The sequence below is a fragment of the Penicillium argentinense genome, assembly GCF_028826775.1.
Source record: "Penicillium argentinense strain IBT 30761 chromosome Unknown utg000011l_segment0_segment0, whole genome shotgun sequence".
NCBI classification, from domain to species: Eukaryota; Fungi; Ascomycota; class Eurotiomycetes; order Eurotiales; family Aspergillaceae; genus Penicillium; species Penicillium argentinense.
This window is the reverse complement of record NW_026622670.1, coordinates 1122791-1148064: the sequence shown is the minus strand read 5'-3', so window position 1 is coordinate 1148064 and position 25274 is coordinate 1122791. Positions and strand designations below refer to the sequence as shown.

The window sequence follows — 25274 nt, the reverse complement described above, 5'->3', positions numbered from 1 at the left end:
TTATATGCTAGCAATGTTTCATTTCGGTTTATACATGAAATGGCTATAATGGAATCAGGTGAAATCATCAACTACCATCTCGGCATCATCCCCTTACTTGGAGCCATTTGTTTTGGCTCCCTCCGGGGTCACCTTCACTTTGCCGCCGGCTTCAAGAACACCGGACCGATCAATGAGCGCCCGCGCCCGAATATAAGGGTCCAGCTTCCAGTAGTTCTGTCGGAAGTCCTCGATAATCGTGTTTCGTCGAGACTTGATCTCTTCGATATTACCAGTATCCTCTTTATAATCCGCATATGTGGTAGCGGAGATCCATGCAGCTGTAGCGGCGAGCATCTTGATGCCAATCATCAAACGCTCGTACATGATGGCATCGCCTTTTTCGGTATCTTTCATGACCTCGTTCTCATTGCACTTGGGCTCGATGTACTCGTACTCCCAGTTCTCGTCTCCGCGGAGCTCTTTGGGGATCTGGTTGCGGGAGATGTACTTGTCTAGGTCGCTGACGGATTTGGTGAAGTGTACTTTCGAAGCCACGACAGGGTCCATCCAGCCGTGGATGAGCTTCCAGATACCTGGGGGGTGTGAGTATTTGACAGTTGAAAAATTAGAAGGTATTTGTACTCACCTGAGAAGATCCAGGGTGCGTTATGAATTAACAACTGTCCAAGCGACTCCGGGTAGTTGGCTTCGAAGCATTTGATGATAAACTTCACTGGTTGGTATTCCTATTGAAGCGAACGGTCAGTCCGATGCTCGGGGTTTCATAGTGGGAGACACATACCATGTTTGACAAGCCAAATCCGGTCATATCGAAGACAATTGTCTATAGAATGGTCAGTATCAATCTCATCCGTATCTTGTAATAGCCATTGACTTACACCTGTCTCGATTGGAGGAACCACGATCAATCGAGTTGACTCGATGACATGAACAATGTATCGTTCAAGAGTCTCCTCACTTTGAGCTCCAGGCTTGTGGATCTTGACTCGTACGTAATTGACTGGTCGTCCCTGTCTATCAAACCCATGTAGGAAACTCTTGCCTGTCTTTAGTTGATGGATAAAGTCGTGGCCCTCTTTCTTCTCTTTGGCAGAGAGCTTGTCATTGCGGGATTGCTCGAGGGCATGCAGCTCTCCCTTGGGCAAGATATCATCATCGACCTCCATCTGTTTCCTCCAGAGAATATTTGTGGCCAGCATGGAGAATGCCTTTCCGACATCCCATTTCCTGGCGCGTAGGAAGCGTAGCAGCAAGCTGTCGGGGTGTTCCTGCTTGGCCATTTTCAGAATGGCGAAGCACATATCCTGAGGCGTCATCTTGGACAGGATTTGCTCCATTGAGTTGATTTCGGATTCACTGACACCGGATTTCCGCAGTTGATCGAAGACAACGGAGAAATGCTCAGGCGAGACCTTTCGGGTGGCCATTTCGGTCTTGATATTTTTCTGGGCGTCATCGTTCATGAGCTCGTCTACCTTGTCGAGTGACTTTTGCTCTTTGTTATCGCCATTGGTCTCATCAGTTGCGCTGGTATAATTTGTGCCATTGGTACCGTTTAACTTGTGGGCATCTTTATCGTCTTCTCCCTTGAGTGCACTAAGAATTGCATCCACTGTGGGTTCCTTCACTCTTTCGAAAGCCCCGAATAGCTTGCTGGGTGGGCCCTTGGGAAGAGGGACTTCATATACCGCCGACAACACAGAGGAGATTGAGGTGAAAAGCATAATCCACAATTCTCGCAGCTTCGCGTCCTGGGCGGACGTGAGGTTGTGGACATACCCGGTCGAGGTATCGGGTGTGATAGTCATGGTGTGCAAACTTTGAAATAGTATACAGGACAATGTTCGATTTCTCGATTGTAATCAGGAAAATCGGCGTTTAAATATTGCGGGCACCCCGGTGTCATCAAAATTGCAGCTTCCCAAAGGCTGTCTCATATTTGAGCGATCCACATGAACGAAACGGGTTCAAATTAGGGCTGCCTCGGCCAGCCCCTCTTGATCGAGATCACAGGGGCAGTCGGGGCCAGCTACCTCGGTGTTAGTCCCAGTGGATCGCCCGTTAGCGCCCGGGACATGGCTCCCCTTGGCCGTGCACGCGAACCGATTGTTCGAATCCCTGTTGGCCCCGGGGAATTCCCCCTAGCGAGGTGGAGAACCCCGTGATTGCGATGCGGGGATGTGGTACGTGCATCAACGCCGGTCGTCTTTCCTGCGGCACTGTTCTTAGGCATGTCTCTGGCTCTATGACTGACCTGAAGAAGTGTTTGTCAGTTGTCCCAACATATGAAACTCGCCAGGTCTGGCCGTCACGGGCAGCCGCCATCGCCGTCGGTAAATCGCTGTGGGGAATGCTGCTCGCCAATCAAATCGCACCGAGTCTCGATTATCAATAAGGCATCATGCCTTCTCGTAGTTCCAGAAGCACTATCAGACGTTCCGAGTCATGAACTCAGTCAGCGTAATGATCATTTCAGGTGAATGACTACCTCGCATCATCCTGGTGCAGGGGTCGTAGATAAAGCAGAAGCCGTTATGGTTGGCATTTTAAACTTGCAGAGAATCGCAGACAATAACAGTTGACCGTTCAAAGTCGAAAATATGTCAGAAGAGTGAGAGTTGCTTAGGCTGAAGTTCTCAGGGGAGAGGAAAAAGAGGTTGGGATGACAGCAATCATGCCATGCCCATCCCACGTGACAGTTACCTGAAAGATCGGATGGAACATACTACGTCGGATGAAAACATTGCAAATCGCTTTAGACTTGCAAGAAAACCTCATTAATTCCAATCGACTCGTAAATTATTCAAGATGTTCTAAGCTATTATACCCCATCATTATCATCGTTACCAACTTATACCTCCCACCCTTCCAACTTGGTCAACTTCAGATGCATGCCTTCAATCGGCTGGCTGGTAAGGGTTCCGCCAAAAGTGATCTTCTGTCCCGGATCCTTCATCTGAAGCTGGAACTGTCCGAATAGTCCTGCAACGGCGCATCTGAACTCGGCCTTGGCAAAATCCTTCCCAATGCACGCACGCGATCCATGAAGGAAAGTAATCTGGGCGAGATTCGTAGACGCGCCACCGTGTTTGTTAGGCGACTGCTTTCCAGTCTCGGGGTCTGTATCGATCCATCTTTCTGGGAGAAAATGGTCCGCATTTTCGCCCCAGAATTCGAAGCTGCGGTTGACGGCCTGCGGGCAGAGCGCGACAGTTGTGCCTTTGGGAATTTTCTTTCCGGCAATTGTTGTCTCACGGATCGCTTCACGGCCTGTCATGGGGACTGTCGGGTAGAGGCGGAGGACTTCTTGACAGACGCCGTTAAGGTAGGGCATTCCTTCGAGGACTTGCCAGGAGACGGAGGCGTTGAGGGAGGGAATTGTTCCGCGAATTTCCTGACGCAGCTTGTCTTGGATGTGTGGCTGGATGCTCAACTGGTAGCAGCACCAGGTGAGAGCGCCTGCAGTAGTCTCGTGCTAGGTAATAACAATAATCATGTTAGCATAACTATGTCGAAGTCGGGGAAAATCAAGATGGAGGTATATACCCCAGCCGCCAGGATCGTGAGCATTTGGTCAATCAGCTCATCGTCAGTAAACTCCCCGCCTCGCATCATCGTGCCGAGAATATCGCCTTCAACATTTTTGTCCTGATTCTTTTCCAAGGCAAGCTGCTGCCTTTTCTCACGCAAAATGTCGTGGAATACCGCTCGCAGATATTTGACCTTTCGTGGAAGGACAATGTTTGCCTTGCAAGGGATGCTGCTCACGAGCCACTGAGGCAGCACAAGCGACACAGCAAAAAGGAGCAACAGGTCAGCAGATGGCTTCAAAATGGCATTATAGTTCTGTGACACCGGATCGTTTTCGTTCTCGAGGGATTGGAAGTCCCGGCCGATGGCCGCAGGGCCAATAATGTCCAAGGTCAAGCGACTGAGATTGACAAAACGGATCAGTTTTGATACCACAGTCAAGAGACACAAGACTCGGATGATGATACTTACTTTGCCCAGCCTTGGATCTCCACAAAGCCTGCCTGCCCTGATTTTTCGCCCGGTGCCGGGTCAAGCTTGATCGCCTTCTCCACCTCCGAAAGGAAGAGCTGAGTCTTGCTCCACATCAGGGGGTACATGCTGCGAATGTTTTTGATCGTGAACGCAGGAGTGACAGCCTTACGCTGTGCACGATGAGCGTCTCCTTCCGAAAGAATGAGGCCATATCCAAGCCCACGAGCAAGGAATGCTCTGGCACCAGGAGGCTTGACAAAGTCGTAGCTGTTTGTATGCAAGACGTCCATTAGGGCGCGGTGGTTGGTCGCGATAAGGAAGCTGAAGTTCAGAGCCTCTCGGAAGTGAATCAGGCCTTCATTTGGGATAGTTCGTAGCCAGTCGACGGCGATTTTGCCGCGAGGATGACGCAGAAATACTTTTGCGCCAATTAAAGGGCCCTAGAGTAATGTCAATACATTATATAACCATCAACCATGTGTATATCGAGCGCATTCGCACATGAACTGTAGGAAGATGTCTCAGTGGATTGAGAAAGAATGGCCATATGAAGATATTCCATATGGCCATCAAGACAAAATTAGCCCCCAGGGCATAGAGGAAAATGGTGGCTGGTCGCTCGGTGGTGATGCCGGTAGCCATAATTAGAAGAGTCTCAACAACAGTGGGAGGGACTAAGAGCACGAGGTGCTCTTTAGCAGTGGACATTTTGCGAGATTTCAGCAGATAATATATTTCTTTCGTGCGACTTGAAGCTCTCCTCTATTTACCGTACTATGTACTTCGACCGGGCGAGATTTATACGATCCAACGCCATCACATGCGGCTTCTGAGATCCTGTCATGATGTATTGTTTGAGTTTGTGAGTAGAAACATAAACTCTGGCCAGGCAGATTCATTATTGTTGGAATCATTCAATGTGTCACTGGGTAAACACCAACAACATACTACGTTAAGGTGTGGTACTAGCGAGACTCACATGAAGAGCGCCAAGCAGGACGATCGAATAATGCGGGGAACGTCATTAGCGCGTCCCAACAGTTTTGGGAGGGCTGCCAATACAGTCGCGCCAGGGACTCCGGAGTCAAGCGAGGTGGAACGGTAATCACATGGGCACGTCCTGCTTGCCCTATTGGGCATGCAGAGCGAACAGACGCAAGAGCCAGTGGGAGGCGTGTGGACTTCCCCGGTAAGGAAGCCCACCTGTCCATCTGCGCATTGAGCCCCGATCTGAAGGCTCCGCGGCTGCCATTGTACTTAAACGGACCCCTCCTACGAACAACTACTTCCAGGCAGCATCCTTTGTCTTCATGAGACAGCCTGATGAGCGTTCGAGATCTTCATCCCAACAGAATCTAGACAGCAATGAATCATCCGCTATTACGAAGTCTACTACAAACCTCACTCTGACGGAGCAAGTGTATGAGTTCCCTGGCGCTTTTTGCTGAGCCTCGGGGAAATCGGTCGAGATCTACGAATCTCAATCGCAAGATCCCTGATCTTCGATGTTGCCAGACCTAACTTGGCTACCGTTCTCTGTCGCGCAAGGGGCTCTCCCATCTAAGCAAACCACCTTTGAGGGGAAAATCGACGTGACCCACGATGGACTGCCCAGAAAATCGTTTTTATAACGACAGACGGCGGTGAAAGTCGAGTACTGTACCTGCAGAGACTGGCAGTGTTTGGATATTGCCCGTTAGAGTATGTGATGTGCAGTGCAGTGCAGAGTATGTCTGGTGTGACGCTGGCCCATCAGGATGCGTGCCGGCGACCCTCGTGTTTCATTAAAGGATCCTGTCGTCCATTCCTCAGCATTTCCGATGCAGGACAATCCTCGTTTGCTCTGCAAGTCTCTCTCCGATCACCGCATTCCAGTCCTTTTGCCCAACCCGCCCTCGCAGTGCCTGCATTCCATCCGGGCCAAGCTGGATTCTCACTGGCCTAGGGCGATGTTTACTCGACCCAGATGTTTGGTGCGTGTCGAGACGCCCTGGCAGAGTCTACTTAAATGAGATGGGCTTGGAGAGTTCCTGAAGGAATTTGTTCGACGCTATCCGACAAACGACAACCCGGCCTTCCGACGACGCCCTCGCAGAACCGTCAAATCTCCCAGCAAGATGCACTTCTCCAAGGTAAATGCCACATCCAAAATCGAAATATCGGCCTGATGCTGATCGCAACAGACCCTCACTTCCGTGGCCGCCCTGGCCCTCGGCGCCCACGCTGGCTTGCCCGTGGCGAGCGTTGAGTTTCAATCCTGGGAGTCCTGCGATGTTGGCGCCCCGGCCGTTGGCGAGCCCAAGTTCAAGACCGACGCCACCGCGACCCCATTGACTTGTGACAAGGCTCTCGTCAACCGTGACTGGAGTATCGACTTCTACTCCTTCAAGGCCCACCTCGACACCAAGGATGCCCTGCTGTGCAGTGGCGTGACTGTCTGGAACGACGACTCCTGCTCTGGCGAACCCGTGTACTTCCTGCCCTTCCACGGCGAGCCCGTCGCGCAGGGCCAGTGCCTGCCCGACATCCTCGACCCGGGCTATGTCTCCTTCAAGCTGGAGTGCTTCGGCCATGGCGGTCCTGGCGGTCCTGGCGGCCACTAGATGCATTCCCCTGTACAATCGGGCGCGGGCCCGATGAACACACGATTCTTCTCGTATCCTGTTTCATTAATATCCTGTACTTCATACCTCAATTTAATTCCACAGGGGAGGGATTGTTCTCCCTTGGTGTCGAAGCAATCTCCTGACGTTCTGATGATGGCGAGATGGGTAAGAGTAGTAGTGTAAGGACCCGCCTTCCCCGCCCTCCCAGCAATTCCTTCCGCTCAACCTGACGTGTCACCAACACGCCCATCAGAACCTCCATCCTCCCCACTTTGTATGATCAGCTGGCCTGCACCATCTACCATCCAGCTTCAGCTCCAGCTCCATCTCCAGCTCCCCCTGATCTCCACACGGCGATCATGGCGGGTCGATCGGGCTCGCCCCGACGTATGGTTCCGTGGCTGTACGATCTGGTCCTGTGGCTCTTTACCTGGGCTCTGGATCTGTTCTTCCGCGAGATCTACCCTCGTGGTGCCTGGCGCATCCCTGAGAAAGGCCCAGTTCTGATCGTAGCCGCCCCGCATGCGAACCAGTTCGTGGATTCGGCGATTTTGATGCACCTCCTCAAGTCGCAGGCAAAGCGGCGGGTCTCGTTCCTCATCGCGCAGAAATCTATGAATGAACCCTACATCGGAACTCTCGCATCATGCATGGGAGCTCTTCCGGTCGTTCGGTCGATGGATCTGGCCAAACCCGGCAAAGGTACCATCTACCTGGCCGAACCTGACAACGACCCGGCTTTGGTTTATGGTATTGAGACCGACTTTACTCAGCCCGAGTACATGGTTGGTGGCCAGCTCACGATCAAGGGTCCCGATGGGCCTCAAACAGCATCAATTAAAGAAATCATTGGGCCGAGCTCTCTTCGACTGAAGAAGGCATTCGCCTCCCGACCCATTTACGAATCAGATCGCAAAGGCGCCACTTTCAAGATCGCTCCCCATGTTGACCAGCACGAGATGTTCGACGCCGTCTACAAAGAACTCCACCAGGGCGGATGTATTGGCATCTTCCCCGAAGGTGGCAGTCATGATCGCTCCAATTTGTTGCCCCTGAAGGCAGGCGCTGCCCTTATGTCGCTTGGCGCATTGGCGCAGGATCCCGACTGCGGGTTGTCCATTGTTCCCTGCGGTATGAACTATTTTCATGCACACAAATTCCGCTCCCGGGGCGTGATCGAATTTGGCAGACCCATCCACGTGCACCCTGATCAAATCGAAGCTTTCAAGGCTGGAGGCACCAGCAAACGCAATGCCGTCGGCTCTCTACTCGAAACTATCTACGAGGGTCTCGAAGCCGTCACGCAAATCAGCCCGGATCATGAAACGCTCATTCTTGTTCAATCGACGAGAAAACTCTACAACCCTATCAGCAAAAAAATTCCCCTCCCTTTGGTCATCGAATTCAATCGTCGATTGCTCAAGGGCTACGAAAAGTACCATGATGAACCTCGGATCCAAGGCCTTAGAAAGGCCGTGAAAGATTACAACAGGCGCCTCGAATCACTTGGAGTCAAGGATCATCAGGTGGAGTGGGGCAATGTCGAGGAGAAGCCATGGTGGCTGACCTTTATCACCCTCATTTACCGCCTTTGCAAGCTTGTTGTTTTGAGTGTCGGTGTCCTTCCGGGTGTTTTGCTGTTCTGGCCGGTCTTTGTCACCACCAAAGTTATCTCGGAGCAAAAGAGACGCAAAGCACTCGCAGGCTCCGTGGTCAAATTACAAGGCCGTGATGTGATGAGTACTTGGAAGATCCTTGTCGCTATGGGACTGGCGCCCACCCTCTACGCTTACTATACAGTCATTGTGACGCTCTGGCTCCGTTATAATCGCCTTGATGGCTACTATACACAATCAGTGCCCTGGTGGATGGTTGCTAGGACCTACGTTCCCGATTTTGTTCCCCTTGGGGCATTTGCCGTGGGCTTCTATACCCATATGATCTTCGTCAGCTTTGCTGCACTTCGATTTGGAGAAATTGGCATGGACATCATCAAATCTCTCATGCCGCTTCTCGTGGCTTTGGATCCGCTGGCTTCTTCGTCGCTGGCCGACTTGAGAAATCATCGCGAAGCCCTTTCTGAGCAAGTTACGGAAACCATCAATGATCTTGGATTCGGCATCCTTCCCGACGTCGATGCCGAAATCCCCACCGATCCTTATAAAGCGGATGCTTATCAATCTTTCCTCAAGAGCATGCCTCCGAGTGAGGCAGCAAGTCGGGACCGCAGCCGGAGCAGATCCACTGGTCCTGCTGCTGCCCCTGTTATGAAAGGACTGAGCACTATCAGCTCGGAGGGTGATCTGGAAGAAATTGATCGGAAGATCCATACTATTAAGAACAGAGGGCGGCGCTCGAATACCGTTAGCGGGTTTGAGACTGGAGAGTCAATCCTGAAGTACAAGCCCCGCCCTCAGGAGAATACGGATGAGAAGAAGAAGAAATGATTTCGTCTTATGGAAGCAACTCAGCAAAGCCTTTTGTGTCAGAATACCCTTGTGAATACTGAATGTACCAATGACCTCAGACAGTCACCGAGCACCCTTGCACATTACATGGCGACTTCATACTCTCATCATCGGTCGTAGAGACAACAAGATTCAGATAGCCGGGGTCCACCAGCCAACTGACACAATTACTCCACGATCTTCTTTCGATCTAGCCTTCTCAGAGGCTGTCCGCCATGCTCTGGAATGCTCAAAGCGCGCTAGCATGCCACGTCCAGCAATCAGCTCCTTCCCGCGATCCAGGATCGACAGGGAAACGCCTTTTCGGGTCCTGGAATGTGGGATTTGGTCTCCTACTGGCGCCTGTGCAGATTGCTTCACATCCTCCCGCCACCGAGTATGACGCAGAAGGCCATTCTTACTGCCTTGGGACTTGCTAAACGCGTTTCACCTCCTCTCGTCGCCATGCTGTTCATTCTTACCCGCCATACTTATTATGCTAAACTCAATTGAAAGGCGTATATAAGGAGTGAGACAGCCCTAAGTCGTTTATCTTCCACTATCACTCACTCCATACAATTGTATTGGGATCTCAGACATCCTATCAAGCATCCAATCAAAGGGATCTACATCTCATCCCGCCCTTCACCATGCATTCCTCCCTCCCAACCTTGTTGCTCCTCTCCACCCCAATCCACGCCAACACCATCGCCCGAGTTTGGACACATTTCTACCCAAGCTGTCCCGGCGAACCCTTCTCGAACCTCGACACATACGAGAACTACGAAGAAACCGTACCAGCCGAAGAAATCACCGTTGGCAGCTGCGCCAACATCGGCGTCCCCTCCTACGAACACAACCTCGTCAGCGCCATCTCCGTAGACGCGGAGCTCATCTCCCACGAGAAAGGCCACCCCTACCCACCAGAAGGCGGACCAAACTGCAACATCACCGTACACGAAGTCCCAGAATGTGTCGACCCGCCCCTCATCACGAAAGCCCTCCAAAACGGCGTCGAAGTCAGCGGATGCGAACCACGTCAATTCGCAGCCTACAGCGAAGTCTGGGTGCAGCTGGTCTGCGAGAGCAAGGGTTTTGAGTCCCTGCAGGTTTCAGGAGACGATGCACCCCGTCTGGATAAGACGGCTTCAACGCACAATGTGAACAATATCCAAACTCCTGGCTCGGACTCGAACTCTTGGTCCATGGCGCAGGAGCAACACTCTGAACGTCGACCTGAGGATGAGAGTCGGGTCAATGAAGCTGGGCATTCTCAGAGCGACCAGGTCGTTCACGATATTATGATGCTGATCCAAGAGAAGCAGTCGCATGTTGCGGATGATAAGCATAATGCGACTAAGCACCAAATTCACACTCCTCACGCGAAGCTGAATCAGAAGAATGCCAATGCTACTGCTCCTGCAAACCGCACTGTTATGTCGAGGAGGAAGCTGTCTGTGCTGCGCAACCGTGCTCGTCTTTATTAAAAGCAGAGCACTTGATTGATTGTACTTTTGAGCGTTTTGGACATTGAAAAAAATACTTGGCTAGGTGAGACTTGTATATGAATCGAATGAATCAGAATTGATACCAATTGACAACAATTGCGAGAATCGAGCCATGTATACACTACGTAGAAATATTAGATCTGAAGTATTTCGTGACCAGTGTGATTCCCATGAAGACCAAGTAAGAAAGCATTGAATGCCTAAACGCTTCATAAATGCACATTTAAACCACAGAAGAAAAACCAGAATGTTGAGAATACATAAACCAACGTTCCTATCTTAGAACCCAAAGCTATCCAGCAAGGAATTTGCATCAGGTTCATGGAACATGGTCGGGGGAGGTTTCGGTTTCTGCGCAGGTTGCTGTTGGGAATCATCAATGGCAGAAGTATCCTTGCCATCAACAGCACCATTTGCATCAGTAATGCGGACCGGCATGTCAGCAACAACAAGACTGCTCCGCCGGCGAAGCAACTTCCGGTAATCGACCCCGTTCTCGTCGAGTTCGAGGGCGGGCTGGGATTGTAGTGTCTTGTAGGTGGGAGGGGTGCCCAGGAACTCCCAGTGGCGCACCAGGTCTAGGGCGAGGAGGTCGCAGCCCATGCGGTCGTAAAGTCGGGCGTTGCGGAGGACGAAGTCCCATTCTTCACGCGGGTGGACTTGTGAGGCACCCTTGAGAGTTTGGAGGGTTTTCTCACGGAGTTGGTGGTACAGGACGACCAAGGCGGGATCGTTGGAGAGATATGATTTTGATTGGAGAGTGCCTCGTCCGGGACTACCGGGGGAGGCTGGTGTGGGTGAGAGAAGAGTCTCGACCGGTGACTATATGTGCATTAGTAGACAAATCAAGGAGTGGAGAGAATGGTATGCTTACGATGAGTGCCCGCACTGCCATATCTCGTCGTCCAAGCATCCAGAAAGCCCACGAGGCCATCCACCTATTGCCTTCTGCGGCAGCCTCGGGGAGAAGTTTTTCTTCTAGAAGTTCCTTTAACACGGGTCCGTTGTCCCCCTCGTAGGCTCTGGTGATTGTAATAGCAAGCTGGATATCACCCATTTGGTTGGCGACGACATTGGCGCCATCGCGCAGGTGATCAGCAAGCAGGAAAAAGGCAGCGGCATATTCTGATATTAAGGTCAGTTACATTGCCATATGGAGCGTTCAAAGTGAGTGAAAAAAAAAAAAAAAAAAAAAAAAAAAGACTTACCAAATCGCCGCTTTCCAAGCAGCGCATATGCGTTCTTCAATGCAGATGTCTTCCATCTGGCTTCCTTGAAGTCGTTTGCCAGTAGTCGCGAGGTGGCATTTTGCTCACGATGCCAGTGGGCAATGCGCCAAAGACCTTGGAGGATGTTCTTCTTCCCGAGAGCAAGGTAGTAAAGCGTGCAGTCAATCGGATTCCTTTCCTCGGTCTTGGTATATTCGCTTCGGGCAACGATTTCAAGTTGCGCTCTCTATAGCATTGGTCAGTTGGTGATCTAATTGCTTTGAATAGGGGTCATGCGTACCAGCGCGGTCAGATCAGATAACCACATGAAAATGCCACTTTCCCGAGCGGCCTTCCATGTCATCTTGCCATTGAATTGGCGCGAGGCAAGGTCCGTCAAGATGTCCTGGCTGCCGCTGTGGAAGGCCCAGACAATCTCTCTCCAAGAGACTCGGTCCTTATTTGCCACGCCTTGGCTCTTTCGCAGCATGTGCTGTCGGAAAAAAAGGAAGTAGCGGGCTGCATTGTCATCCATTGAGCGTCGGTGCTTCTCAACCATTGCAACACATTCAATCGTGTCAACGAGGCGGAATTGCTCTTGGCTGGACAACCGAGGTAGTGCCACTCGTGAAAGGTTCTCATTCAATATCGATGCGATGTTCTCATCGACAACAGAGGATAGCTCTTCCTCCAGGGCGGCGTCAATGAACGAAGACCGCATTTCTTTGGGAGAATATGGCTGGGATATCTGCGCGCACATTGGTTAACATTTGGCAAAGGGTAATAGCAATGTATGTGAAACATCAATAAGACATACGCTGATCTCTTCGTAGAAGTTTTCTGCTGGCAACTCCAGGAAGCCGTCCAGATCGTCACCTTCGTTGTAAAACTTCAGTTTCCGGTGGAGATTCATCAAAATGGAATGGACCAAGCTAGTCTTGCCAGCAAGGATGCATTGTGCCAGGAATTGTGGGTGGAAGACAGGGAGAGGACCATTCAACCGGCTGACGACATCGTAGATGTCAACAGCTGGGAGCCCCCGAGATGGGATACGAAGCTCAGAGACAAGTCGGTCGGCAACATCGACATCCTTGTCATACACAAATAGCTGGTTACCAGCGCCAATAACTAGGTGGCCATTTGTGAGCCAGCAAGAGTCACCAATTGGGTGAGGGGTGAGGTCACGAATCCAGATTTCTCGAATTTGAGTCCACGAAGGCCGGGAATCGAGGTAGTCGTAGCGTAGCTGAGATAACAGCACAACTTTATGAGGGAAACCCACAGCAAGAATTGATTGCATATCCGGGGTCGAGGTCCAGTCAAGGTCCCGGATGACATCATGCTGGGCAAAATGTTCTTCGAACTCCAGCTGGGCATTGTTGGTATCCCAGATGGTCAAGTGGGTTCGATCCTGGTCCACAAGCGCGGCTTTGCGAATAGAGCTTCCACTAGCCAGCGACGGATTCTCAATGCCGGTATCCACGGTGGATTTCAGTAGCCACTCAACCTTGGCATTTTCTCTATCCACCTTCGCTGTCCATGTTCGTACAACACCGCTGTGGGTGTAAGAAAGGGCAATGTCAGGGGAGAAAGAGTCAAAGAAGCCAGAGGCTTCGACTTTGGGTCCTGCGGGATCAACAGGGAGAATGTAAGCCAGATCTTCCTTCAAGCCCATGTCAAACTCGCAAAGTTTTTGCAGTTGACATGTTGGGTTTGCTTGATCTGACCCCAAGCCTCCCTGTCCACTCCACCGAATTTCCCAAGCGATTCCATGCATATCTGCAGCAATGGTTGCCACGTAGGCCTGACCTGGACTTGCATCTGGGGTGGGAAGTGGAAGCACGCACAAAGGCTTGCTTGAGAGTGTAAAAGGTAAGGATGCAATTTTCTTCGCGTGGTAGGAACTAAAATCCCACAATGAAACACCGTTGTGGTGGAGGTTGACAAGAAAGTGTCCATTTTCGATCACACATGTTCGGTGAATGTGTTCTTCGGAGAATAGTGTGCTCTTGTGTATGAGCATGGATCCATCTTGTCGCCGCCTTTGCTTCCAGATCATAGCTTTGTTCTCGTCTGTGCGTGAAACAAGCGTGTCTCCAAGAGCATTGCGAACGATTTTCTTGACAGGAGCGGTATGTCCTGACCAAGATGATTTGGGGACTATGCGCTTTGGTCGAGGAGCTGGATCAAACAAGACATCGACCTGGGAGTCCCACCACTCAATGCGGCCGTCGAAGTGATGAAGAACAATACTGAGTTTGTCATCTGCAACATTGCTCTGGAACATGCATATTTGGGCATAATCTTCCTCGGGCATCAGATTCGACATGAAGCCAAAATCAAGACCTTCGACATGCAGAATGTTGAAAACACTCATGTTGGTCTTAGCTTTGGAACCGACATCTTCCAGAGCCCAGGCAGACATGTGTCCTTGGCCGTCGATTACCACGCAAATTTCCGGACTATTTTTGGCAACTTCGATAATATGCTCCAAAGCATGATTCTCCTTGTTGCCAGTGTTGCGTTCAACAGCACGCTCTGTTGCGGCACAGAAATCGCGACTGTCCAGAATGAAGCCATATCGTCTCTGTAAGACTTGGTCCACGTTCGTAGCTTCCCGCGGTTGGACAGAGAGGTTCATGTCGATGTCTGTCCAGAATTGTAACGGCGAGAGGGCATGGTGATCCATCGCAGCCCATACTCGGATCTTATTATCCGCACACAGAGTATACAGGACATTTTCCATATACTGCCCTCGGTGGTGAGGTAGTCGCCAATGAACTCCAGTAATGATGTTTGGATGAGGGAGGTATGAAACCTCGAATCGTACCTCATCGCCGAACGCTAGTCGTCTCCATACTTTCGCTAGGCGATCGTAGAGACCCACTGTTACAATCAAAGCGGCGTCTGGGGAGAACTGGGCGTATTTTACAGGAGTCGCGAGCTTGTTTTTCCATGCGCGGCGCGGGTTGTCGTTCACGAACCACAAAGCGAGGTGGGAGTTGCCTACCAGGAGCTCATTCTCGGAACCCCACGACAGGGTATAGATCGGCTCGTCATCGTCTTCGGCGCGGAAGGTATAGGCAAGGGACCACTGGCGCACAGAAGTGTATCAGTATTCAGTTCTAGTCTTCTCCATGACAGGCGTCCGCGGGGAACTGCTTGGCAGAATGGATTGCGGGATGCGCACCTTGAGCGTCTCGCCCTGAATTCCGTACGGCTGGTACACAAAGACATCCGCGCCGCCACACACGGCGATCTTTCCCGACTCTTCATCAAAGGCTACGGCCTGTAGGGTATCGGTATCATCGACGTAGATCGTTTGGAGGAGCGTTTGCGGGCCGCCGAGGATGACCAGCGCATGGCCGGAGATGTACGCCTGTTGGGAGCGCGTGGGCCCGAGTCAGCAAATGAGAACATCAGAAGAATAATGCGAGCTGTAGAGCAGGCTCAAGTATCGAATCGTACAATCACACGAAGTCCATCCCACAGCGCAGTGCTGAAGGACTGGAGCTTGGCTGGGGGTCTCCCCGGCAGTACCGCTCGCATGGGGGTAGATAGGAGGGGGTGAACGCTCGTTACGCACGAAGCTTTACACCATTGCCGGATCGAGGAGGCGAAGGGAGGGCTTCAGGGGTGAGTGAGATTGAGGGCGGAGGGCGGAAAGAGGAGGAAGTTCAATTCGTAGGATGCGATCAGGTGCGGCGATGCTGAGCTGGTGACGCGCAGGGCGGTCGATTACGGGCTCCACTTGGCATCTATCTACTCCCCTTATTCCCACGCACTACTACTACGTATCTCACTATACTTGAATGCATTCGACCCATTCAATCTGTCTACTCTTTGGTCACCGCTCGTTTCTGACAAGCTGCCCATAGTAGTATTCGTCCTCGTCACAATCGAACTCTTCTTCGCCCTCAATTTCGTTCTCCAGATCGCTCTCTTCGGCAAGACTCTCAGAGTATTCATCGGCCCAGCCACCCACGTTCGCTTTGGTCCTCTAATTGGACCCGGGAAAAGCAGTACGTGGGGAGTCTCATTGTCATTTCCATATCTGCGCCAGCATAGTGTCATTTCGGAGCAGGCCTATGCGTTCGGGGCAAATCATTACTATAAAACAGAGCTCGAGTCTGTTGCTAGCCTGGCTGCCAATGGCCTTCCTGGGCCTCCGGTACCAGTACAGAGGCGAATATGTGTTTTCTGGCTTTGGGGGTGGAGGGAGAAGATCTTATCGCCCAAAGGACTCCAGTCCGTCTCGAAGACTTGTAGTCACAGCATGTGGTCGACCATTCAACCAGACACTGGATGCCGTGCTTCCTTTTGATACGCAGCTAACTGGCCAGCGATTTGAACCCACGCCATCCCCTGGGGGATTTCGTCTAGATTCTTACTTCCCACATAGACTTGAAAGATGCTTGTATAGGCCCATCTCGCGAATTTTCTGGAGGCATGGTCATGGGCTATCTTTCGTGAAATCTTTCAAAGCTACAACACTCCAAGTAACCTCTCGGCCACAATATTTGCATCGGCCTCTATATTTTGCACCCTCAACATTGACGAAGTTGGCCTCTGTGTCCATCTACTCTTCCGGTGGTCTCTTCGGGAATTTTCGAATCTTATCGCGTTGTTGGTTAACGCAGGCTTCGGCATGGCCTTTCAACTGGATTATCCGACCAGAGTCGCTCGAAGTTTCAATGCTTGCATTTGGTTTTGGATTGCACAAGATTCCCACCTTGGTAGATTTGGAGTGCACCTCTTCTCTCCGCTCCCCCCTCCCTAGAATTTCGTTCGCGTTTGCTTAGTCATTTCGCTGAATGATCGATGGCTGGTAGACTTGGGGATAAATGGGCGACAAAAAGTCAGAGTTGGAGATAGAAAAAGGATAGTATCTGGAAGCTGGGAAGTTCAACAAACCTTCGGATCGAGTATTCGTCGAGTGAGAGGTTCGCTCTGAGGTAAGAAAGCCAGCTGCAGGGAGCTTGGGCCGGTGTGATAGATTGAGGGAGGAGCGAGCGAAAGCTGAGTGCAAACAGATTAATGTAGGTACTGGTCTCTGGGTCTACAGGATTTTCCACCTACTCATTTGGAAAATGGCGATGTTGAATTTAGCACGACATTGTTCTTAAAGGTCATCTTCACTACTCAGGTATCTATCACAATCGGCAGAGTGCAACAACGGCACCCCTCTTGGTACACGTTGTCTATGCTAGTACCAGTGACATCCTTGGATACAAGTTATTTGATAAGTATCAAATCAAGACAGAAAATTTTTATTGAGCCTCTAGCATTTCCCTCTTATATATACCTGTTGCGGACACGAATATGTTGAAGTCCAGTGTACACACCACGCGTGGACCATTACTCCAAGCGCATGTATTTCGCGGGGCAGATACCAATACGACCGAGACCATTGTCCGAGTCTGCCAGAAGGTTTAATAAAGTCGAGAAAACTTTATACAGCACAGTTATCATCATATTCAAGGTGTTTCATTTGCAGACAGCACACTAATATCGTCCGTGAATTAAACCAGAAAAGAAATCCCTCCAGCTCCTCATATGTTACACCGGCTATGCATAGTGTGCAAAGGCTTGAACGCAAGCATCGCAGAGACAGGAAATGGTATAGTGGTTGTTGATGTACAGGAACTTCGAAGACATAAACCCGGGAGAATGTCGTCATACATTGATCAAGAACTAGGGTCGTCGATTTGCCGATCTGCGGCCGTCCGTAGGAGACTCGGGGAGCTCCTCGTCCACAAATCGGACACTGGTTCCCATTGAACTTCGGCGGCCCGTGCGAGGCCGCAGGGAGGAGGTTGTTTGAGCAGCAGGATTTGAAGCCCGGAGAAGTCGACTGGCGAAAGGAGTATGAAGGGGCGTAGCGGGAGTGGTGGAAATTTGTGCAAGGGCCCGAGCTCGAGCAGCTCGTTTGGATGGCGAGGACATATAGCTTGGTGTGGCCAACGGGCTCGCGGAGACCGGCTCTTGCGAGACTGTCGTGAATTCACTCATCTTGAAAGGTGTTTCCGATGGATTTTGATACCAGGGGTCAAACAAGGCAGATCCCGGACGACTGCCACCCTCAAAGCTCGAGAAACGGGCAGGCGTCAAGGCGGGTCCTGCGGAATCGCGAGCCTCGAGCTTGATACGAGCTTCGTCGACCCAGTGGCGGAAATGATTTCTGGAGTGCTTTCGAAGATTCCTTTCTCGCATTGCGTCTGCGGTCTCGACCGTGCTTCTCATCTGGAAAATGCGGAGACTCAATTTGCGGAGAGAGGCACCTGCTTGACGGAGCATATGAGATCGATATACCGAGTCCGCCTGGTCTTCCATCTCACGGCGAATGACAAACTCCTCTGACATCTGTATCAACTGATGGAAGGCAATTTGGCCGAAATAATGCATGTCGGCCTCTCGGTAGTCAGAGAACCTTTTGATCATTTGACCATGCCAACGCGAGAAAATGTCCGACGCCATCCGAAGCAACTTGGATCGATTCACATTCTCTGCTTGTTGTTCCATATCCATGATTACTCTAGTTTCGGAAGACCAACTAGTCAATGCTTTAGATGCCATGTTGACCTTAATCTTTCGCCGAACCATCGCATATGCTTCTTTCCGTCGCCGCTTGGAAGAATCGAGTGTAGCCTGATGCCAACGTTTCATGGATCTTTTCATCAAAAAATAAAACTCGGCATCAGAAGCCCAACCTTCCATCTTGACTATCTGTTCATGCTTCGACTTCCAAGCCATGAGCGACTCTTGTGCGAGGCGCGGGACATAAAACTCAAAAGCTGCATAGTCTCGCTCGCGCTGAACTGCAAGCTGATCCCGCCAGATGGCAAATTTAGATTTCACCAAGTCTTCAGCGCGATGATCCTCGTGAGTCTCTGCATGGAATAATAGACGTGTGTAGGTATCTCTCGTATTCGTCACAAAACGAGAAAAAATCTGGCGCTTGATACGTCGTTCACGAATCCTGCGCATGAGTTGAAATCTTTCCATCAGAATCCATTTGTATATGGTCTCCATTTTCAGTCGTTCGTCAATCCGTGCTTGCAGAGCAAGGCAACGCAAGGTATCATTCCAGGATGTCCATGTATTGCGCTGGAGTCTGAGTTGGTCCATCTCCTCTGCTTGATGCGCCATGCGTGCTTTTGAGATCCATTGCGTGAGAGCGATTCTCAAGATCCTGGTGTCCACCATATCGCACACCTGAGAAGCAGCAGGAGCTAGCTGAGATTGGATTTTCCATTCAACGAAGTTCTCTCTCAAAGCATGATGGTGATCGATGGACTCGGCTTGTTGGTGGGCTAGCGTAATGGTTTTTGATCTCTGGGACCATGCTTGGAACACAGATGATAGAGCAGACCGTCTGTTATGAGCAGCGATCTCGTGATCACGCTCTCGATTGGTTCGAAAGTTGCGAAGCCAGTAAAGAAGGGAGCGCCGTTTGAGTCGATGGTCGTACCATTCGGGGGCACGACGATCACAGAAACACCAAAACCATTGCCAATATGAGGCATACCGAATGTTGTTGTTGTGAATTGCTACTGCGTGATCTTCGGCTGCCTTCAGATCTGTGATTTTTTTGCGCCACATATTGAATGGCTTTTGCAGAGCAAACCGCTGCGCCTTCAGCTCGTTGACTGCCGTTATCTCACGCCACGCATTGAAGTATTTGACACTCAAAATATGACGTCGAGCCGCAGACGTCCGGGCAACCTCTTCGGATGTAAGCTGGGCCCAGTGGGTGAAGGCTTTCGTCATCAGGTACAAATCCCGGGCTCGACTAGCGCGCTCATCCAGATGCTTGAAGAAACGTTCGGTTCTGGCGGTGTGACGCTTATCTTGAATAATCCCCCGCCATGGTTCAAATGCTTGCCGAAGCAGAGTACTTCGGTCATGATTGACAGCAACGACTTCCCTCTGCTGACGAATATGTCGCGCTTGAAAGGTCCCTTTGAACCATTGCGAAAGAATCCGACGACAAAGAGGCCGTAGTCTATACATATTGAACGTCGACGCATCTCGAAGCAGGTCCGAGAGTTGCGGGCGATACAGTAGCTCAGGCGGTGCCTCTGGTTTCTCGAAAGAGTCATGTTCTGTGGTCTGAGAAGCAGCGGATCTAGATTGATCTGACTCGGAACTGTCCGCTGAGCTCATTGAAGGCGAACGCTGGCGCTTTGACACAGCTGTCAGTCTCGTAGAACGATCATTATGAACAGCCGAGCGAGCGGCGACTCCGTTCGCCAATGGAGCTTCCTGCTTTTCTGTCTTTTTATTTCTGGCCGAGTCGAGCCGGCTAATCAGACGCTGACCAACTTCCAAGAATTGGGAAATCAACTCCGTGCGATCAGGTGATTTGTTAATATTGGGTTGAGCTTTCGGCCTAGGCGATAGCTTAGGCGCTGCGAAATCGGGTTTCCCAGTCTGAAGTCGTGACATTGATGAACGAGAGCTCGGCCGCTCGACAAAGCTTCTCTGGGTTATGTCTTCGCCGATGTCGATGGTAGTGTTGAATGAAGCGCGTCTCCGCGGAGTTGTTGCAGCTCCATTCACTTGGGGAACCTCAGCGCGTGCGCCATTGTCGCCGTGCTCGCCAGTTTGACTGTATGCACTATCAACCGAGTGATGCCCCGTCTCGAGTGTTTCGTTGAATCCCGTAGAGCCCTCCTCACCCAGCTCAATCACGATTCCCAACTGCTGGAGCGCATTCTCGAATTTGTCGAAGAGGGTCGGCCCATGCACGTCTTTGCTTCCCATCTTGAACAGAAACCGCAAGCATGCATGGCCCGGGTCCGCATCGGCGTCATGCTCGCGGATAACCTCATCGTATGCTGCGAAAAGTGCGCGGAATGGTAGGCGATCGACTTGGGGCTGGCCCTCAGCGCGAATGACGACTTGGTAAAGGAATCCGACATCTGGATTGCAAACAGCTATTAATCTCCTAGAATTCAGGCCCGAAAATATAAACGCAATTCCTTACCATCGTCTGAGAGGGGCGAGTTCTCTTCGGTAGGGGCGCGTCGCTGTGAGGATATCGGAGGCATCGAAAATTCGCGACTCAAGGCGCGCTTGTCGCATCTGGGTCATAAAGACGACGGACCAAATGAATCATCGCGAAGGCGGGTATGTCCCAGCCATAAGACCCTAAGCGCAGGAACCAGTCTGCGATAGAAGCAAACGGAGCCAGCAAAGATATCGAGATTCAATCGAGCGACATGGACTGCAATTCCGGGTTGTTTTGGTGGTCGCGACAGAAACATGTCTCGCGATCACGTGATGTTACGTAACATTCCCGGCGTTGTCGACGCCAGCATACGACTCTATCCCATCGCACCTCCACTTTGTCTGGTTTTTCCGCTGGTTTTCCTACGAACTCGGGCCCGAGTGGATATTCCAGCCAAAATGCCCACGAAGACAAGGCCTGTCGAGAAGTTTGCTAAAGCCACCGCACAGTGCTCCGTTGAGGTGTGTAGAATGTCTACCTATGGCACATTGAACGAAAGAACTGACAAATTGATGCAGGCAGCGGCATATGGCAAGTGCGTAGTCGCAGATTACAACGCAGTGCATAAGGATATGTGCGCCAAAGAGTTTATGAGGCTCAAGGACTGCTTCCTGGTACGATAAACCCCCACATTTCACGTTCCAATATTGTTATTGCAACATTCGTTCGGCCCACTAACTGTTGCGTAGGCTGCATCTAAAAAAAGTTAAATCCATTCAGCCAGCAATGGCTTGGGCAACGAATTAAAAATAGGAGTTAGGCACATCAAGTGCAAGTTTACAGAACGCCGTCTGTCTTAGGGCACAAATGGGTTATCGATTTGCATGTTTTCGAAGCATTTGTACAATATTACCTAAGATCTTGAAACTGGTTCAAAATAATGATTCATAACAGATGCATTTCGCCAGACATTCAAAATGTAGACTAGTCTATCTACATGTAAGTTTCTGCTCTTTATACTCTCTATTTTCTCCAGTTCTACCGTAATCACCTCAGAGATTTGACTTCTCTTAGAGTGAGAGCTTGGCCAGACGAAGTAGGAATTTGGCATTTTGCACCTCCTGCTCTTCTTGAGCGATGGTACCCTCCTCATCAGCAGCACCGGCAGACTCACGCTCTTCGAGTGGGCGTCGCACCGCCTTTTCGATGGCCGAAGCCTGCGTCTTGAAAGCCTCGCGCAATCCAACGTTATCAGGATCGCTAAGCACAACATATTCCATCTTCACGTCGTCAGTGGGCTGCAATCCAGCAGATTTTCTGAGACGCTGAAGACGGTTGATGATCTCACGGCCCAACGCCGAGCTGGCCAGTTCAGGGTAGAGGTTGACATCGAGAATAGTCATGACATCGGAATCAGTGTTGGTCTCCATGCCGGAAGTGCCAGCATCATCCTTGATGCCTCGCTTGACCACCAGATCACCCTCCACCAACTCAATACCATCAACCAGGATCTTCTTGTTGGTGATGTACCCCTTCACATCATCGCTCGAAAGAGACGGAAGCGCCTTCTTGACCTTCTGGACGTCCTTTTTCAATTTTTTGCCCAAAGTGGGCCAATCAGCGTTGGCGCTGTACTGCACATTGTACTTGTCCTCATCAGTCGAGAGGACAAGTTCCAAGACGTTCAATTCCTCCTGAATATACGACTCGAGCGATTTGACATCGTCCAGATACTGTTGATCCTTGTGAATCAAAACAAGAGTCTTGAGAGGGGTCTTGAGACCGATGGATCGGCGCTCGCGAGAGATACGGCCAAGCTCGATGACCTTCTGCATACGGGCGACGCGACGCTCCACAACCTCGTCGAAAAGCTCCTGGCGCACTTCAGGGAAGGGAAGGAAGTGGACACAACGGCTGTCCCCAGTGCGCGACTCGGAGGGAATGTGAGGAAGGAGACTCAAATAGATCTTGTCGGTCAGGAACGGTGTGAAAGGAGCAAGTCCCCGAACCAATGTGTAAATGACCTCAAACAGGGTGTTCAGAGCATGGAGAGTGTCCTCGACTCCATTGGCTCCCTTCAAGCGTTGCCTGTTAAACCGGATGTACCAGTTCGTAGTCTTTAGAAGAGTTAGCGCGGGCGCATATTCATGAAACAAAACTCAGTATACCACATACCTGGTCAATCATCTCGAGCAACCGGGGAACAACGGTGTACAAACGGTAGCCAGCCATTTCTTGGTTGACAAACATGAGAAGGCTTTGGCAACTTGCCAGGATCCACCGATCCATTACATTGGTGTTGGTAGATTCCGCCTTTGCATCGAACATGAACTCAATGTTGGAGGTCTTCTTCAGCAAAGCAATCTGGCCCTCCAAAAACTTGTAACTGTTCCACAAAGGCAGAAGCACTTTGCTAACAATTTCTTTGACGCCAGACTCCTGGAAGCGCAGAGGCTCGGCGCGAACAACAGGAGAGTTTATCAGGTAGAGGCGCAGAGCATCCGAGCCATAACTGTTCATGATCAAAGAAGGATCAGGGTAGTTAGAAAGCCTCTTAGACATCTTCTTACCGTCCGAAGCGAGCACGATTCTGTAATCAAGTCAGTAGGGGTCGAAATCATGTTAGGATCTTAGACACTTACCCATTTACAACACAGTTCTTAAAAGGGAGCTTGCCAAACAAGTGGGTGCCAAGAACAGTCAGAGTATAGAACCAACCACGGGTCTGGTCCAGGCCCTCGGCGATAAAGTCACCCGGGAAACTCTTCTCGAATTGCTCCTTGTTCTCGAAGGGGTAGTGTTGAGAGGCGTACGGCATGCTACCAGACTCAAACCAACAGTCGAAGATCTCAGGCACACGGCGGAGAACGCCCTTGCCCCTTTTGCTGGGAATCGTAATATGATCCACCTTGTCACGGTGGATATCAGTCAGCTCGTCCGAGCAGCCTGATAGCTCCTTGAGCTCGGCAATCGAACCGACTGCAACGATTTCCTCAAAATCGTCGGAGACCCAGATTGGCAAAGGAGTACTGTTTGAATTAGCATTTGAGTTTGAAGCGTAAAAAGGGAAATAAAAGAATCGCTTACCCCCAGAAGCGATTTCGGGAAATGTTCCAATCGCGGGCATTCCTGATCCAACTAGCAAACCTCCGATCCTTCACGAAAGACGGGACCCAGTGGGATTTTTCAATTCCCTCAAGCATCTGGGGAATGATAGGGGTGATTTTCACGAACCATGAAGGCACAGCACGGTAGATCAGGGGGTGTCAGAGCGCCAGCAGAATGGGTAACTGTGAGTTATCTGGCTGTCAACGAGGAGACGACCGTTGGCCTTCAGGTGTTTGATGATAGCCTTGTCAGCAGCCTTGACATGTTGACCGGCAAAGTCTCGAATTTCGGAAGTATAAGTTCCATCAGCCGAGACGGGGTTGGGAGGAGGACGATTTTCATCGATCACACCGTGCTCAACGCCGACGCGGTAATCGTCCTCACCGAAGGCAGGGGCCTGGTGAACAAGACCAACACCATCCTCGGCAGTGACGTAGTTGTCGTTCAGAATACGGAAGCCGTAATCCTTGAACTCTTCGTAGAAGTAGTCAAAGAGGGGCTCGTATTTCCATCCAAGCATGCCAGAGCCCTTGATACGTTCAACAATCTTGAATTTGGCCTTCTTCGGGTCTTTGTAGATGGTCCGAAGCAAGGACTCAAGCAAGATGTAGTGCTTAGAGGTTGCCTCGTCGTAGATTTTGATGTACTCGAAGTCCGGGTGAACACAGACGCCCGTGTTCATCGGGAGGGTCCACGGGGTAGTGGTCCAGATAATGAAACATGTATCAGTCTGACCCACGATAGGGAAAGTGACGACAATTGCGGGGTCTTGGACATCCTTGTAGTTCTGCTGCGCTTCGAAGTTACTGAGCGGCGTGGCAAGGGCAGTCGAGTAGGGCATAACACGGTAGCCACGGTACACCATTCCCTTGTCAAACAGCTCCTTGAAGACCCACCAAACCGATTCCATGAACGTAGGGTGCATCGTTTTGTAGTCATTGTCGAAGTCAACCCAACGGCCTAAACGCTCAATGGTTTTTCGCCAGTCAGTGGCGAACTTCATGACGATAGACTTGCATTCCGCGTTATATTGCTCAATCCCAATCTTTTCGACCGCTTGCAGACCGGACATGCCAAGCTTCTTGTCGATCTCGTACTCAATGGGCACTCCGTGGGTGTCCCAGCCGAATCGTCGCTCGACGTGGTATCCTTTCATGGACCAGTAACGGGGGATCACCTTAATCACACAGTCAGTATCTTCTATAAGTTGAAACCAGTCTATTGTGAGATTCCTCGCGTACATCTTTAATCGTCGACGCTAGTAGGTGGCCATAATGGGGAAGACCAGTTGCGAACGGTGGACCGTCACTAAAGGACCAAACGGGTCGATCGGCGGCTTGTGACAGAGCGACCTGGGTTTTGAAGGCATCAATCTCTCTCCACCGCTGGATAACCAGCTCCTCCTCGGCGGGGAAGTCGATAGACATGGTAGTGGT

The 25274-nt window shown here is 50.9% G+C and overlaps 10 protein-coding genes across 10 annotated transcripts; 4 read left to right on the top strand and 6 right to left on the bottom strand.

Moving 5' to 3' along the window:
• Positions 1 to 93: 93 nt before the first annotated feature.
• Positions 94 to 1811, bottom strand: N7532_011433 (CRAL-TRIO domain-containing protein; the record flags this gene model as incomplete). The annotated part of the gene is made up of 4 exons (XM_056623924.1): positions 94 to 575; positions 629 to 728; positions 785 to 826; positions 882 to 1811. 4 exons carry the CDS (start codon positions 1809 to 1811, stop codon positions 94 to 96), a joined length of 1554 nt encoding a protein of 517 aa, XP_056468912.1.
• A 1043-nt stretch (positions 1812 to 2854) lies between these two features.
• N7532_011432 (cytochrome P450) lies at positions 2855 to 4716 on the bottom strand (the record flags this gene model as incomplete). The annotated part of the gene is made up of 4 exons (XM_056623923.1): positions 2855 to 3478; positions 3550 to 3934; positions 4006 to 4448; positions 4510 to 4716. 4 exons carry the CDS (start codon positions 4714 to 4716, stop codon positions 2855 to 2857), a joined length of 1659 nt encoding a protein of 552 aa, XP_056468911.1.
• Positions 4717 to 6125: 1409 nt separating this feature from the next.
• On the top strand, positions 6126 to 6611 carry N7532_011431 (uncharacterized protein; the record flags this gene model as incomplete). Its single annotated transcript, XM_056623922.1, has 2 exons — positions 6126 to 6140; positions 6192 to 6611. The coding sequence occupies 2 exons, from the start codon at positions 6126 to 6128 to the stop codon at positions 6609 to 6611; spliced, it is 435 nt and encodes a 144-aa protein (XP_056468910.1).
• Positions 6612 to 6973: 362 nt separating this feature from the next.
• Positions 6974 to 9061, top strand: N7532_011430 (lysophospholipid acyltransferase family protein; the record flags this gene model as incomplete). The annotated part of the gene is made up of 1 exon (XM_056623921.1): positions 6974 to 9061. The coding sequence occupies one exon, from the start codon at positions 6974 to 6976 to the stop codon at positions 9059 to 9061; it is 2088 nt and encodes a 695-aa protein (XP_056468909.1).
• A 650-nt stretch (positions 9062 to 9711) lies between these two features.
• N7532_011429 (uncharacterized protein) lies at positions 9712 to 10548 on the top strand (the record flags this gene model as incomplete). The annotated part of the gene is made up of 1 exon (XM_056623920.1): positions 9712 to 10548. One exon carries the CDS (start codon positions 9712 to 9714, stop codon positions 10546 to 10548), a length of 837 nt encoding a protein of 278 aa, XP_056468908.1.
• Positions 10549 to 10848: 300 nt separating this feature from the next.
• Positions 10849 to 15326, bottom strand: N7532_011428 (uncharacterized protein; the record flags this gene model as incomplete). The annotated part of the gene is made up of 7 exons (XM_056623919.1): positions 10849 to 11391; positions 11444 to 11694; positions 11778 to 12024; positions 12079 to 12525; positions 12595 to 14871; positions 14968 to 15156; positions 15246 to 15326. The coding sequence occupies 7 exons, from the start codon at positions 15324 to 15326 to the stop codon at positions 10849 to 10851; spliced, it is 4035 nt and encodes a 1344-aa protein (XP_056468907.1).
• Positions 15327 to 17471: 2145 nt separating this feature from the next.
• N7532_011427 (Sfi1 family protein) lies at positions 17472 to 20830 on the bottom strand (the record flags this gene model as incomplete). The annotated part of the gene is made up of 2 exons (XM_056623918.1): positions 17472 to 20701; positions 20767 to 20830. 2 exons carry the CDS (start codon positions 20828 to 20830, stop codon positions 17472 to 17474), a joined length of 3294 nt encoding a protein of 1097 aa, XP_056468906.1.
• Positions 20831 to 21188: 358 nt separating this feature from the next.
• N7532_011426 (uncharacterized protein) lies at positions 21189 to 21413 on the top strand (the record flags this gene model as incomplete). Its single annotated transcript, XM_056623917.1, has 2 exons — positions 21189 to 21251; positions 21309 to 21413. 2 exons carry the CDS (start codon positions 21189 to 21191, stop codon positions 21411 to 21413), a joined length of 168 nt encoding a protein of 55 aa, XP_056468905.1.
• A 387-nt stretch (positions 21414 to 21800) lies between these two features.
• N7532_011425 (Isoleucine--tRNA ligase cytoplasmic) lies at positions 21801 to 23933 on the bottom strand (the record flags this gene model as incomplete). The annotated part of the gene is made up of 4 exons (XM_056623916.1): positions 21801 to 22847; positions 22906 to 23320; positions 23373 to 23759; positions 23818 to 23933. 4 exons carry the CDS (start codon positions 23931 to 23933, stop codon positions 21801 to 21803), a joined length of 1965 nt encoding a protein of 654 aa, XP_056468904.1.
• Positions 23934 to 23986: 53 nt separating this feature from the next.
• On the bottom strand, positions 23987 to 25265 carry N7532_011424 (uncharacterized protein; the record flags this gene model as incomplete). The annotated part of the gene is made up of 2 exons (XM_056623915.1): positions 23987 to 25015; positions 25080 to 25265. 2 exons carry the CDS (start codon positions 25263 to 25265, stop codon positions 23987 to 23989), a joined length of 1215 nt encoding a protein of 404 aa, XP_056468903.1.
• Positions 25266 to 25274: the final 9 nt, after the last annotated feature.